At 38.4% G+C, this 15,346-nt stretch overlaps 1 protein-coding gene across 1 annotated transcript in view; it reads left to right on the top strand.

The window, feature by feature from the left end:
- Window positions 1-2,003: 2,003 nt before the first annotated feature.
- LOC101170383 (calcipressin-3) overlaps window positions 2,004-15,346 on the top strand; it is a 49,622-nt gene continuing 36,279 nt past the window's right edge. The window contains exon 1 of the mRNA XM_004082508.4: window positions 2,004-2,241. Within this exon, the coding sequence (XP_004082556.1) occupies window positions 2,032-2,241 (210 nt within the window). The 5' untranslated portion in view covers window positions 2,004-2,031. The remainder of the gene's footprint in view (window positions 2,242-15,346) is intronic.

Here is a 15,346-nt window from a genome sequence, read left to right on the forward strand (position 1 = left end):
GTAAAACCATATGGAAACATTTCCAGATTGCACCTAAAAGTAGTTAAATTGGGTGCAGAGTTTTCTCCGCTGTGGTTATGGAAGTATTGAAGCGCAACAGGTGCATCCGGGTTCGTGACACATTTGTTCAAATTAGATTAATAATTGTTGCGCAGTGAACGGAAACACCGGCGGGACTCGCACGTTAACTTTCGTGACTCACTAAGACGTTCCTGCCAAATAATAAGCCTCTTTGCCTCTCAGCGCTGTGTGCCACTTTGCTGCTTGATCGCCACCCATGTTGAGGCCCAGCATCCGCCCACTTGCTGCAATCTGATTGGTCGCTTCGAAGCTACTGGCGGCTTCTGATTGGTCTCACCTGCGTTGTCCTGACGCTGGAGCAGGCTGCGTTAGATAATCCGGAGAAAACAAACACCCAAGCATTTGTCCGCAAAAAATAAAATAAAAATAAATATGTAAAGACAAAAAGGTTTTTTTTCTCTCTCCAAAAAAATAATAATATATGTATATATGTATAAATATTTATATTTTTGTTAGTCCTCAATGGGGGTTTTTTCGGACGCTGACATAGTGAGGTGAGTGTTGGAGACACATTTGCATGTCATAAGGGAAATTATTACACAGTGGCATCGGATGTAACTGTGATTTACACTATGATTTTCACACTCTACTCCTGCATTTATATTTTCTGTAGCAATGAAACCCTTTTCTGACGTGGAGGAAAATGTTTTATTAGACATTTGCTCCAGTTCTGGCCGCGATATTGGAAAGGCAATACGTAATAGGTTACTTACGGCAGCTAAATGAAGATACCTGTCATCCGTCAAGATTTTTTCTTGTCATTTCACAGCGGATATTTAGTTGTTTTGTCCCTTTTTATTGCTCATTCTTTCTTTTATGTGCTCTTAATACTATAGTGAATCAAACATAGACTTATTTGTTACTTTAATTCGCTTGATTTTTCAAACACAATGGGGCACTTCGTCGCTCCTAACGCTAGATGGCCCTCTAACATTTGTATAAAATTGCTAAGGATGCCAAAGTGCCTTTAATCTCAAAGTATGTGGGTCAAATTTTATATTTACATTGTTTTGCTAAAGCAGTAACAATAATTTGAATTATTGTTATGTGAGTATGTCAAATTGAATGCATATATGTTTATGATTTATTTAGATTTGATTATTTATTTATTTTGTTAGAAACTTAGAAAATTTGCAATATAGAATTTGAACTTCTTTTTAACCTCTGGTGATCGTAAAACAAAAAAGAAAGAAGTACAAAGTCTGTAAAATAATTGCTAAAAGTTCCATTCATATCTTTAAAAACATGCTAAATATGTATTAACATAAAATATGAAATCCCTTTATTGTCACTGTCCACATGTGCAATGCGATTAAAAGCAGACACCATATTAGTACAAAAACATATCAATATTACAATATAATACTATAAAAAATATCTATTATGTGCAAAAATAATGTGTGCAAAATATAAACAAATGCGCTCTGTGCATCAAGTCATTAAGTAAGTAAATTGTATATTGCAGATAAAAAGATAAAAGCCTTTTGACAGATGGTAAATAAGAAAAGTATGTGTTTGTGTGTGTGTGTGCATATATTTATACATACACACACATACAGTAGCCTTGACCCAGAATTGTATCAGGACATCCGGGAGTTTAAAATAGTTGATGTCTTTACTTAAATATTCACATTTTTGTAGCTTAAATATGAAACCATAAAGTCCTATTTCCCTAAATGAGGAAAATAACAGCTTTTGTAAAGGAACATTTTGTAAAAAGCAAGAAAAATGAGATTGCGCAAAAAAGGAGTAAAAGTACCTGTATTCTTTGTTTTGAAGGTTTTCTAGATTCTTCTTCTCCGTGATTTGATGCATTTACTTGCATTAAGAAACTTTTATTTGCATGATTGTGTTGATCAGTACATCTTCCTCACTTTCCACTTCAATTCTAATCTCTTGATGCTTCCATCTTTAGTTCTCTGTGGTCCCCACCTGTTTAAAAGATCAAGGATGCTGCGTGACACTTCTAAAGGGTGGAGCAGTGGCTCAGGAGCCTACAGTAGTGATCCTGAAGAGGATGAGGATGAGGAAGAAGACATGGTGTTTGGGGAGAGCGATCAGGATGGCACGGCAGAGGAGATGATGGACCTGAGTGACCTTCCCTCTGCACTCTTTGCATGCAGTGTCCACGAGGCCGTATTCAGCCAGGAAACGCACAGGGTGAGATGCTGCAAACTCCCTTCCTTGTCCATATGTTTGCGGCATGTGTGTTTGCCTGAGTCAACGCATCACTTCTGAGTCATCTTGGTGCATGTGCCAGACCATCCAAGAATCAGATCATAGCAACAGGAGGCGAGATATCATCCGCAGCTCCAGCTCCTGCGCGTGGACGTTCAGCCACAGTTCAAGCTGCGATGCTGATCGCTCCGCAGCTAAAACCCTCACGCATTCGCACCCGACGCAGCTGTTGTCTGTTTACCAGAGAACATGAATGCAGGTCAGCAGATTACAGCATGACTTGCACAGAATCACAAGCTTCGGATCGTGTGTCTATGCATATCATCCAGTCAGTATATTGCTTATCGCGTTTGCCAAGCCTCTTGGAACAGTGCATATATGTTGCAGACGGGGGGAGAGAGTAACAGATTGGAGCCCATGAGTGCACATTCTGCACTAAAACCCCTAAAGGGTGTGTTGAGAATTCATCACAGCTGGTTATGTACAAATGCTTTGGATCATTGAATATTGTTTGCTGGAGGAAGATGAAAAATAGTTATCATTTTTCCTTTTAATCTACTTATAGTCTCCTGTGGTCTTTCCAGCTGGCATCTTTACATCCCCTTCTTTTTCTCTGAGACTTTGCCTCTTTTTACAGACTTCCTTTTTCAGTCTCCTCACCCTCTGTTTTGCTTCTCGATTGATCTTTTCTATGTATGGAAGTGCTGAACTGCAGAGGCTAAATATGGAGCATGAACAAAATCCCCTTGAAATGAATCAGCCCCACTTTTGGATGTTGTACACCCGTTGCTGTGAGCGGATGAGTCCACCCCCTCCCCTCCACTCGGTTTTTGCCTCCTAACTTCATTACCATTCACGCTTCGGCTTTTAAGTGGAAATGGCTCCCACACAATCTTAAGTTTGAACACGTCAATGAATCATTCCCAGTGTTTCTCTGAAACAAGCTGTGCCAAAAATAGGAATGTCGACATTTAATGCTTTGATCCAAATGTGATTGCAGGAGGAAAGTATAAAGTCTGAGATTAAAAGCAAAGTGCTTCAGATTTTTTTCTTTTTATGTTTACTTTCTCGTCCATCGAGAATCTGACACATTTGCCCCCCCCCAACATTATTTTTTTTATTTTTTTTCCGAATCCTTACCGAAGAACAGGGACATCGCATCCTACTTTTTAGTGTCTTTGGGCTCTTGGCATGCTCGAAACACTGACATTACTTTCTGTGTCTGGTTTCAAAGGCTTGGCTGCTGGAGGATGAGCTTTTTTCTGCTTTCATTCTTCTCCACTGAGAGGCGAATGGACAAATGTGCAGAGAGAGAGGGAGGGAGACCAGAGCCCTTACGTGTATGAGAAGCTTTTAGCACACTGCAAAATCCTTTAGCTTCTTCTTGCATAAGTGAAGCATCAGTGAAACCTAGTGGCACACTTTTATCTGCAACATTCTTTTCACTTTGCTTGCCTCAAGCGAAAATGGAGACATGGTTTAAAGTTTTCATTACTTCTTCTGGAAGCTTAGCTTTAGCCTGATAACAGAAATTAACATAATCATTATTAGTTACTTAATGATACAATCTACTAATAAATTACAGCTCATTTAGCCGGCTGAATAGGAGCAACATTATTCCAGTCCAGTGCTTCAAGTCCCACTCCGATCATCTATTGATTAATTTTAAGTGTGTTCCAGTTGATCTTTTTTTATTATGGTTATGCTATTTTTAGCCAAAATAAAAAAAAACTGTCTTTGTAGGACTCAATTACAGCAGACTTCCTACTAGCTTACACCCCCATTCTAACATTGGTGGTGCAACAAAATTGGCAAGCAATATACAGTTTTGAGCCAAATGCCAGTTCGGATGAGGAAAGCAAAGATGTGTATGGATCTAGTCGTGTACAAGTGGATGTATGAGAATGAATACATCCATTCTGACTATCCAGGGTGTACCCCGCCTTTTCACCAACAGGCTCAGGCTACCCCATGACTCCACAAGGGATATAGAGGATTTAGAAAATGGATGGATTTGTAAGTTTATTTTCATTTTTGGAAAAACAAAAACAGATTTTCGGGATAATTTTGGATGTTTGGTTAATAATGTTTTCACTTTTTATTATTATGTCCCTGTCCTTAGTAGTCGTGCAGTCAGCTCCTCACATACGAATCATTGTGGGATTCTGTATCATCCATACAAAACATGTTTCCAAAGAGGGGAGGGGTTGGGAGTCAAAGTGGTTTCTCTGCTTGCAGAGACAAAGGTCAGAGAAGCCATTATAATTTGTTCCACATAGTGTGTATGAAGCCTAATCAGCTCTGAGTAACGCTTTCATTGGGGGTCCTGCTGCTGTCTGACTGAGTTTTTCTTAACCAACCATCAATACAATAAAGCAGCTGCAAGCGTAGCAACATCGCATTTTATTTTTTTGTTGTGGGGAAAAAAAAAGTTTTGTCCAGCTCCTTATCTCTAATGGTAAAGATTGAAAGTTGGTAATACTGACTCATTTTAATTTATCAGTCTTTTATTTTTAAACTTTTGATTGCATGTAGACTTTACGTTTTTATAGGAATTCACTGTCGCAGTTCCTCATCTAATCTGCGTCATTTCCAGCTGCTCAAAGCAGCTGTTTTCAACAGTCAGGCTCAGGTGGTCTGACGCTGCACAACCTGCTCAGTATCAAACGAAGGGCAAACAAAGTTAGTGTTTAGCCAGTGAGCATAGTGGAACAAATAACAGCTCAGGATTATTCAACTCTGACCTTTTAGTGTTCCATGAATTAAAAAGCACCTTCTTTTAGGTACAAATAACACTGAAAAAAAAGGGATTTACAAAACTCCAAATAGATAGATAGATAGATAGATAGATAGATAGATAGATAGATAGATAGATAGATAGATAGATAGATAGATAGATAGATAGATAGATAGATAGATAGATAGATAGATAGATAGATAGATAGATAGATAGATAGATAGATAGAATTTATTTTAGACTCATAGTCCAATCAATAAAAAGGAGTACACAGACCCACTACATTAAAAAAGCACAGTGTCAAGTATACACAAGTTAAGAAGCAGTATATGAAAAATTGCAATAGTTAATAAAAAATACATTAATTAAAATAAATAAGAATAAGATGAAAAATAAAAACATTACTTATACATACCACACCATAAACATAATTTACAAGGACAAATAAAAAGACAGTCCCCACAGTGTTTCCACAAATTTGGCTGGAAGCGTTTGGCAATAAATGTAATGTTACTTGTATATATATATATTTTTTAAAATCACAAAATTTAGTCCATTGTGAAAACAAAAAACAGGAAAATGCATCCATCTGAGAGCCAAAACAATGGGGAAAAATGCTATAGGACTTAAATGAATTTTAAACAATTGGAAGTAACTTATGAGGTAGTAAAGACCCACTCTGATCATCTTTTAAACTCTTTTTAAAGCATTCCCAGTAGTCTTTTAATTAAAGCTGTGCCATTTTTGGCCGAAATCCAAAAACCTGTATCGTTTTCTGGGACATAGTTTCTGTGGAGCGGCAGGAGTTCATTAGGAATGTTTTTTGGATGGGACCATTGTGGCAGAGCAACCACACCCCTCTTCCTCTCCCCGTGCTAAAAGTACAGAGCAGGGAGCTTGTGGCCTCACCAGAAAAATTTCACACAAAAAAAAGTTGTTGTTTTTTTCCATCTGCTCCTGATTCACAACGATTTTAATAAAAAATTGAACAGAAATGCAATTTTAAGCTTAATTTACTTTATATTTATCCACCTTTATGAGAAAATCCACAAGAACACATTAAAAAACACAATTTTCATCAGAGTGGGTCTTCTAAGAGGGATTAAATGTTTTTATGGTTATTTAAAAAAAAAAAAAGTTCAGCCGCACTCACATCACCTGATTTTATTATAACTCCAATTTAAGAGGTCGTTGGCTTTATAATTGACCTAAAAATGTACATGAACATTGTGAAACATTTAAGAAATGTTTTTTTTTTTTACATTTTTCATGTCTGTATCAAAAGTGAGTCCGCCATGAAATCTCAAAAACATTATTATTATTATTTTTTTTAATAAGGCTCCTCCATGCCGCCTGTCTTTGCGTCCATCATCAGAAGATCACGGATGACGTGCTGTCAGTAACGGCTCTGCAAGTCTCTCTTGAGGGTAATGTGCTTGATAGTGTGGCTTATGTGCATTGGACAATGATGTAAGACAACTCCTGTTCAGAGAGCTGTTGAAACACCAGGGACTAAAGATAGCAGCATCAAAGATGTGGAAAATCTGAAGCGTATTTTATACCCACGTGCTCGTTACTGCGAGTACGCTGTGCGTGCATGCATAGAGCGGCGATATTTTTGCGCGCTCTATTTTCGGATGTTGGTCCTTGAGGGTGAACGTGGGGAAGTGGGTGCTTGGCAGACTGAAGGTCAGACATAATACAGGCGAGGGTTAGTGAACGCCTCTGGCCTCCAGCTCCTGCAGCGGCCTGGTTATTATTGTTTGGTTTCTTTGACTGTCCCTGTGTGATTGTTGAGCTCTTATTGTATAGAGGAAGGGGAAAAGCAATATCCGTCGGGTTGGCATGGAAAGACACCAGTGTGGCTGGAGTGAGATGGAGCCCCAGTCCGATATTTGACGAGTTTTGGCTTGCAGCGAAACTTTAATTGGCAGCTGTGATTGCATTTTCTTGAGGACTTTGTGATTTTGAGACATTTTCCAAGTATAGTTTGAAGCTGTATTTAAGTTACTTGAATATTTATAACAGTAATTGCAGTGGTACAACAGAAAATATATCCTCAGGTCATGAAAAAGATATTCTGCCATAGTGACAATTTAGACGAAATTAAAGTCATGACATCTGGACTTTAAATCCTCTTTCCAAGAAAGAAGACTTTAAAGACCCACTCTGATGATCTTTTGATCTATTGTAAAACCGTTCCTAGTGGTCTTTTAATTACGATTTTATGCCGTTTTTAGCCAAAATCAAATAAACCTGTATCTAGGACATAGTTTCTGCTGAGCAGCAGTAATTCAATAGCAATTCGCCTCTAAGTTGTCTGTGTGCCACCCTGAGCCACCCTGCTACCCCTTTTAATCACTCGCAACTAAGCTCTCTGTTTTACACTCTCTACCGCTAGCTTATTACTTCCCCAACCTTACATTAGCAGTTTAACAGAAACGGCGAGCAACATTGGAGCTGTCCAGCCATAAAGCTTTGAACCAGCTGTCAGCACGAAAAAGGAAAATCATGGGATGCATCAGAATGGTGCAGAGTGCGGCCCGCCTCTTGTCGTTTCTTCATTACAAATGCAAGCGTCTTCGAACTGCATTTTTTTCGTCTGCTCTTGATTCAAGAATTCGAATATAGAAATGCACAGAAATGTAATTTTAAGATGAATTTTCCTAATATTCTTTCTCCATCATGAGAAAAGGCCTCAAGAACAAAAACACTATTTTTACCGGAGTGGGTTTTTAAGGCCAGATGTCATGACTCAACTTCAAGATGTTACCTGGACAAACGAGAACCTTGACCAACAATTAAGAATGTATACTAAAAGTCTGTTTATTATATTGAAAACTTTTTATAAAAAAAGCTTTTCATTTGTTTTGTGTCAAAGATGAACATCAAAACATACAAACATATCAGTTTAGAAAGGATGAAAGATAATTCTTCAAACTCTAGTTATAAATACCTAAAGAAAGAATCTTTTTTCTTTTATCATGTCAGGAATTAAGATTTGTGGGAAACTTGAATGCAGCAAACATGGTTCAGCGGCAAAAACTTGAATGCACCAATCCTCACAGGTTGAGTGAAATGGGTCATGGCTGTTTTCCAGCATCTTAAACTGACTAAATCACAAAATACAGGTGCACATAACAGTTCATTGGCTGTTTCATTTCTTGTAGCTGCTTCACTTCTTGAGTTGTTGTCCATGCTGACTCACGTTCATGGCTCATTGCCACTTAAAAAGGATCAGGAATGTTAAAAAGCCTTGGGGGTTGCTTTGTCTTTATCACTGCTAAAGAACAGTCAAGTGACGTGAGTCATTTTTAAACCAAACTGCCTCAGCTGTAATTTTATGAATACAATTTTTCTTCTATTTTGTCACTTGCAGACATCAGGCGTGTTGCTGTTAACAAACTACTGTGTGCAGAAGAACTTCTTCTTATTCAAATAAATTGAGTTTATTGAATTTGTCACAAGTAAAACCTGTATTTCCATGGAGAATTCAATGCTTTGATGTGTGTGCCGTAAATATTTCCCATCCAAAGGTTTGACCTGTTTTGTTGCATTTTACTTTCCAGTCATCCAAACGTCCATCCATCTTCCATACCCTCTAAATCTCACTGGGGTCACAGGGTCACTGGAGCCTGTCTCAGCTGCTATTGGCTGAAGGTGGAGTACACCTTGAACAGGTTACCAGTCAGTCGCAGGGCCACACACACCCACACACACTTACATTTACTCCAGGGACACTTTAAAATGATCAATGAAGCTGTTAAAAAAAACACATTTTTGGACTGTTAGAGGAAGCCAGAATGTATGGACAAAACTTGACATACATAGGGAGAAGATGCAAACTCTACACAGAAAAGTCCCAGCTGGGATTCAAACCAGGGCATTCTTGCTGTGAGATGAGAGTGCTAACCACTGCCTCACTGTGCTGTCTTTTTCTTTACTCCAAAAATTAAACAGAGGGAGAGAAACTACGCAATTTTAAAAGGAATTGTAAAGAAAAACATATTTTCTGCCTTGTGTTTTGCCTCTGCTTGTTCTTCGCCTTTCGGCATATCCCTTCAGGAGTCACCACAGCCAATCAGCCTCCACTGATTTGTGCAATTGGTTTGGCAGAGATTTTTACACCGAATGCCCCGACACAACCCTGTATTTTATCCGGGCTGGGGACTGGCACAGGGAAACTCAGAGCGAATCTGGATTGCTTCCCTCACCCTAGAGCTTCTTCCTATCCCTACATTTATACTTCCAAGCAAAGATGTATGAAAAAAAATAGTGTGTTCAAATTCATACATTACTACCGCTTGATTACATCAATAGTCGTTGGTCATCTACGTTAGCGCGGAGCTGCCAGCGCTCAAAAAATACAAAACAACATGGCTTGTTATGTATTTTCTCAAATTTAAATGTAAACTTCTTCAGAGCACACCCACATGAAGAAATGTATTTCTCCTCTGCTCACATGCGTGACCTTATTGGCAGAAAGATAGCCAGCCCAAAGCTGCTTTTTCTTAAAAAAAAAACTTTCATACACCATTAGACCTTCAAATGCCCCTACAATTGGAGCAATAGGGAGTAGCCAGAGGGACACGGAAGCAATTCGGATTTAGCCCCAGCCCCCTGTGGCTTCGTAGTTAGGCAGTAGTGTGAAGGGCCTTGCCTAAGGACACTGGATTAAGTTCATCGTGCCCCCTGGGAAACAAACACTGCTTTTCCATGTCCCAGTACTACACCAAGCCAACTGAGCCATCCACAGTAATGTGTTATTTAGTGCACCACGATGAACAAAGAGCCCAATTCTGACTAACATTTCAGCCTGGATCCCACGCTATAATGGTTTAAATGCTTTTACATTTCAGATAAGGATATTGTGCTTGCTAATCTCATTAATCTATCATTTTTGAGTCCCAATTATCTTCCTTTTGAAGATAAACGCTTAGATTTTCCCTATAATTACATTTGTTCTGCCTCCTCCAGGCCTTAAGATTATCACTGTTCAGCAAATATTTGATGTGTGATTACGACTGTTTTTGTCATCTCACTGAAAACAATGGCTTGTCATCTTCAGACATGTCTCCCCCATTCCCTTTGTTTGACAAAAGAGCTGGTTATGAAACTGCAGGATTAAGGCTGCTGTGTAAGCGAACATGTTTGTTTGCTCCCAATGCTCTTTCTGCCATTCTATTTAAGTCAAGATTTTTTTTTTTGGTTCAATCAGTCTAAAAATGGAAATGTTCTGTGAGTGCTTTTAAGAATAGCTCGACAATAGACTGTAATCTTTAATTTCACTGGCACCCAAAATAAATGTGGCCTTATGAATGATAGCATAAATGCAATCCTGCAGTCCATGAAATTGAAAAATGTTGTGTAATTGATTGCTTTCAGGGATGAAAGAGTAAAACCAAGGAGCTGAAATAAACCTTGTAAATGAGGGTTTAGTTAAGCTCTTAACAATAAGTGTCCTATTTTCGGCCTAGAGGTTCATTTTTGCCTTGATTGTGTCATAGAGACATATTTTAAAGGAGTATATGGCATAACATAAGGAATTTTAGGTTTTACTGAATTATTTCTTAAAGCTCTACTCTGATTATCTTTAAATCTGTTTTAAAATCGTGTACCAGTGGACTTTTAATCATGATTATGCCAATTTTAGCCAAAAATGTTGCACTGTTTTTTTTTAGGACAAAGTTTCTGCAGAGCGGCACTAGTTCAATAGAAATTCACCTCTAAGTTATGGGTGTGGCCGTTGATACAGAGCAACCTTCCCCCATTCCCATCATCCCTATGTTTACACTCTCTCCCGCTAGCTTACAGGCTCTCACACTCCCAACCTAACATTATCGGTGCAACAACAATGGCGAGCAATATTGGAGCTTACCAGACGTATAGTTTTAAGCCAAATTCCAGCTCGGACAAGAAAAACAAAAACATACATGGCTCTATTTGTCTGCAAGTTGATGATGCATCAGAATGAAACGGAACAGGGAGCTTGCAGCCCGCCGAATCTATTAAGATTAAAAAAACAAAAACGCTCATTTTCAAACTGCATTTATGCCTCTGCCCCTGTTTCATGGTAAATGGTGTATACTGTACTTGTATAGCGCTTTCTACCTTCCTTGAAGGCCCAAAGTGCTTTTACAGTCACAGTCATAGTCACACACACATTCACACACTTCACACATTCACAATGATTTGAAAAAAGAAATACTCAGGAATGCAATTTTAATCTTAATTTTCTTTATATATGTCCTCCATCATTGAAAAAATGCGACAAGAACACGTTAAAAAACCCAAGAACACAATTTTCATTGGAGCGGGTCTTTAAGTCTTGTCTCTTTTTTTCCTCAAATAGACTAGATTACATTGTTTAATACTGTCTGGCAAGTCAGATTGAAAGGAAAGCTTCACAGTTGTTTTTTTTTTTTTTTCTCAACAAATGTAATAGAAAGAAACCAAAGAAAGTCTGCCACGAGTCTTTTATGTTTTCTTCGCTGCTTCCACAGCTCTTGGGAACAGAAATCAATCATGTTGTTGACAGTCCTTAATTTACTTCTGGATATTTCTGTTTCTCAACATTAAGTTGTTTTTCTTCAGGACTTCTTTTTGGTCTCGCTTTGGTCTGCTGTAGAATTTAAACCCATCCAGCTTACCTGGCTCATGTGCTGCACTTGGCTGTTCTCCTCTTCCTCTTTATCTGTCTGCTGTCCTCAAAAACCCAGTTTTCAACATTGAAGATGGACACTTTTTGGCTGCGCTCTGAGGAAGGAACCTTTTTGTGGGTTTATTGGCTCCAAACATCGGTAATGAATGTGTTTACAGCATAGGCCACTTAAAAGACTATTTAACAATGCAATTTGAAGACATATAGAAATTTCAGTGCACGTCCTGTCTAAGTAAAGTAAAGTAAAGTGTTTCCAGCTCTGACACTATAATTTGCACATAGATTTGGCATCACGAGATTATCCCGTCACCCTTTCCCCGTGTTCCCTTTTTAAATTCATATTTTGTTGTATTTTTATTTCTTTACTAAACTATGAATGTTTGGTTGTTTCATTTGTACATTTGGGAAAATTGTCATCCAAAAGGGAAGGGGCGGTATGCCTCACAGCAAAATTGTTTCTGGTATAAATCTCAGCGGTAGCCTGCTCTGCTCATTTGACTTCTGAAAGATGAGTTTTCAGAATCACTTTAAAGACCCCCTTCGGTGAATATCGAGTTTTTTGAGTTTTTACTATATTCTTCTAGAATTTTGCAAATAATTGAGACATATATAAAGAAAATTAAGATTAAGATTGCACTTCTGAAGCGGAAGCAATAATCGGTGGGCCACAAGCTCCCTGCTCTGCTCTATTCTGTTACATCCACTAGTAGACAAATAGATCCATGTATGTCTTTGTTTTCCTCGTCTGAGCTGACATCTGACTCAAAACTGTACGGCTGGATAGCTCATATATTGCTCGCTATTTTTGTTGCACCGGTAGTGTTAGGTTAAGGGTGTGAGGGGCTGTACGCTAGCAGGAAAGAGTGCAATTAAAGGGATGATGGGAAATGGGGGCAGGCTTACTCCGTACCAACAGTCCTGTCCACAACTCAGGCGAATTTCTGATGAACTACTGCCGCTCTGCAGAAACTATGTCCTAGAAAATGACCAGGTTTGACATAGTCATAATTAAAAGACCACTGGGAACGTTTCTACAATAGATCAAATGATGGTCGGAGTGGGATTTTAACCTAAGATTCCAGGAACCAATCAGTCAACCAACCTATCAACTAATCCATCTACCCAATCCTCCAATGTTACCGTATAATAGTTTCTAATTTTTTTGTTTGTTTTGACTTTCTGGCTTTTATCAGTTTTTGGGAACTCCTTGTAAATAAAAGGTTTCATTTTATCTCACTTGCCACAAGGCACGTACAGCTTTCAATTAGAGCGGTTTGAATTGAAATAAAAGAGAGCCTTCTTGTGCTCTGGTGGAAAGTCTCATGACTTCGTTGCTTTGTTTGTTCGCCTCGGAACATGGCGCTCATCTCTCAGAGTTGTGTTGTCCGCACATCTCTGACGCAGCCTTGAGTCCTCGCATGCCCATTTTTATCCCTCGTTCTTCTTTGTTCTGTCTGTTGTTCCAGCATCAGTGATGCCTGCATACGAGTCAGAGGTCCTGCCTTACCCATCCAAAGATTTGACCTGATTTTTAAAGCAAAGCAATCATCTGGACCATCGGCACGTGTCGCCTTCCTCCTCTTCCTCCTCCTCTCTCTCTGCCTTCGTCCCCCTCACTCTGCTGTCCAGTCGCTCATGTCTCCAGCTCCTAAGCTGCTGAACAGCTGCTGGTGGCCCACCAGATGTAGGCTGTGATCCAGAAACACACTATGCTGTCACTTTCTTTGGTTAGGCGTTGTAAAAAATTAAGCTCCTAACATAGCACTTTCTCTTTGATGTGACAAGTTCAGATTTTCACACTTTAGAAAAAAATCTGGCACTGAAACTGTTGGCAACATTATTTTCACCATTTGATTATCAAGAGAAGTTTTATTTACAGAAAATGTTTGTTGAATTCATTCTGCAACAATTTCAGCTACAATTTTTTTGATTTTGCTGTATATTTCTAGTTTATTCTACCGATCGCATTGACATCCAATTCATGCTAAAGTCTTCCTTGATGACCCTTACAAAAGTTTAGCACAAAATATTAGCATTGCCATGCAACAAATTAGCTCCTCTAGCTTTAAAATCATCATTAAAATTTTGTTTTATATTTCTTTTATGGGATCTGTAGTTTTTCTATCATGTTTTTATATTGCATCAACTTATTTAATTGTATTGGTATTGCACTCTATATTATAAAATCCAAAATATATATTTTTTTAAACCAGTTATCTCAATGATTATTTTTCGCAGGAATGTTACACTAGATTACGACGGAGTATTGGGGCCACCAAAAAAAAAAAAAAAAGTAAAATTACGTTTATCGGAGCATCGCTTGAAGATGAAAGATGTGGAGCCTTTTGTGAAGCTTTATTTTCGGATTATTATAAGTTTAAAACAAAGAGATTCTGAACCTTTGGCGACTCAAAATCAGATTATTGTCAGTAGAGGCGGCTTTACGAGGTTCAGTGTCAGTAAAGCGGAGTTTCATATGTAAAATAAGGAGCTCAGAGACACGTTTGGGTGCAGAGGATCGTTGCAGCTTTTATTCTCCTTTTCATTCACAAACCCTGAAGTTCATCTGTCACATTACGTCATGAACCTGTCATCAGATCCGAACACCAATGCGGAAGTAAACGTCCTGTTAAATCATCAAACAACAAAGATGAATGAAAATAGTCTATTATATTAGCATTAGAACGTTGAAAATGCCAAAAAAAAAAAGTGATCCTCCTCCTCAGACGGAGGCGTCACACAAACGTAGAGATCTTGTTTTTGGTGGAGGAAGAAAGAATTGAAGTGGAAAGCTGCAGGGACACCGATGGCTTCATCGGGCTGCAGGGATCCTGCAAACCAACCATCAATAAATAAAACTTTAATAAATTGTAAATCAAACAAATGAGCTTCCAGATATTTGGAACGTTCAAGCTCATTCAGCTCACCTGTTCAACTGAGTTTAGTCGGTCTGCTCTGTTGCTGCGCGGCGTTCACCTGCTGCTCTGCATGCTCACTTCCACTTAATATCGTAAATTTACAAGTTTTTCTCTCATAAATTTACGACTTAAAATCTTGTAAAATTACGAGTTTTTTCTCATAAATGTACGAGTTTTTAATCTCCTAAATTTACGAGATAAAAACTCGTAATTTTACTTTTTTTTTTTGGTGGCTTTTTTTTTTTTTTTTTTTTTGTGGCCCTAATACTCCGTCGTACTAGATAGAAAAGAATTTCTTTATTTCTATAGCACTTTTCCTAGAAAGAATCACAAAGTGCTTTACAAAAGGAGCATAAGATCAAATCAAAACACAGAGAGAGTAATACAATACTTTAAAAATTAATAGAGCTAAACACAGTAAACATTGTAAAGCAAGGGCTAAAACCAACTAAAAGCTCTCCTGAATAAAAACCTGACCTAAGATTTAAAAGACTCAACGGAGTCAATCTGATGCAACAGAAATGGGATGGAGCTCCAAGGGCGAGGAGCAACGGCTTGAAATGAGAGATCTCTAATTTTAGAGTGAGTTTTTGGAACGCTTAAAAGATTTTGGTTGGAAGACTTCAAGGATCGGGCCGAAGAGTATGGGGTTAAAAGGTCAGATACGTACGTCGGAGCTTGACCATGCAAGGCTCTAAAAACAAAAAATAGAATTTTAAAATCAATTTGAAATTTGACTGGTAATTGGTTCCTGTTAAAAGCCTTGCTGCA

Source organism: Oryzias latipes, chromosome 22 (assembly GCF_002234675.1).
Source record: "Oryzias latipes chromosome 22, ASM223467v1".
NCBI classification, from domain to species: domain Eukaryota; kingdom Metazoa; phylum Chordata; class Actinopteri; order Beloniformes; family Adrianichthyidae; genus Oryzias; species Oryzias latipes.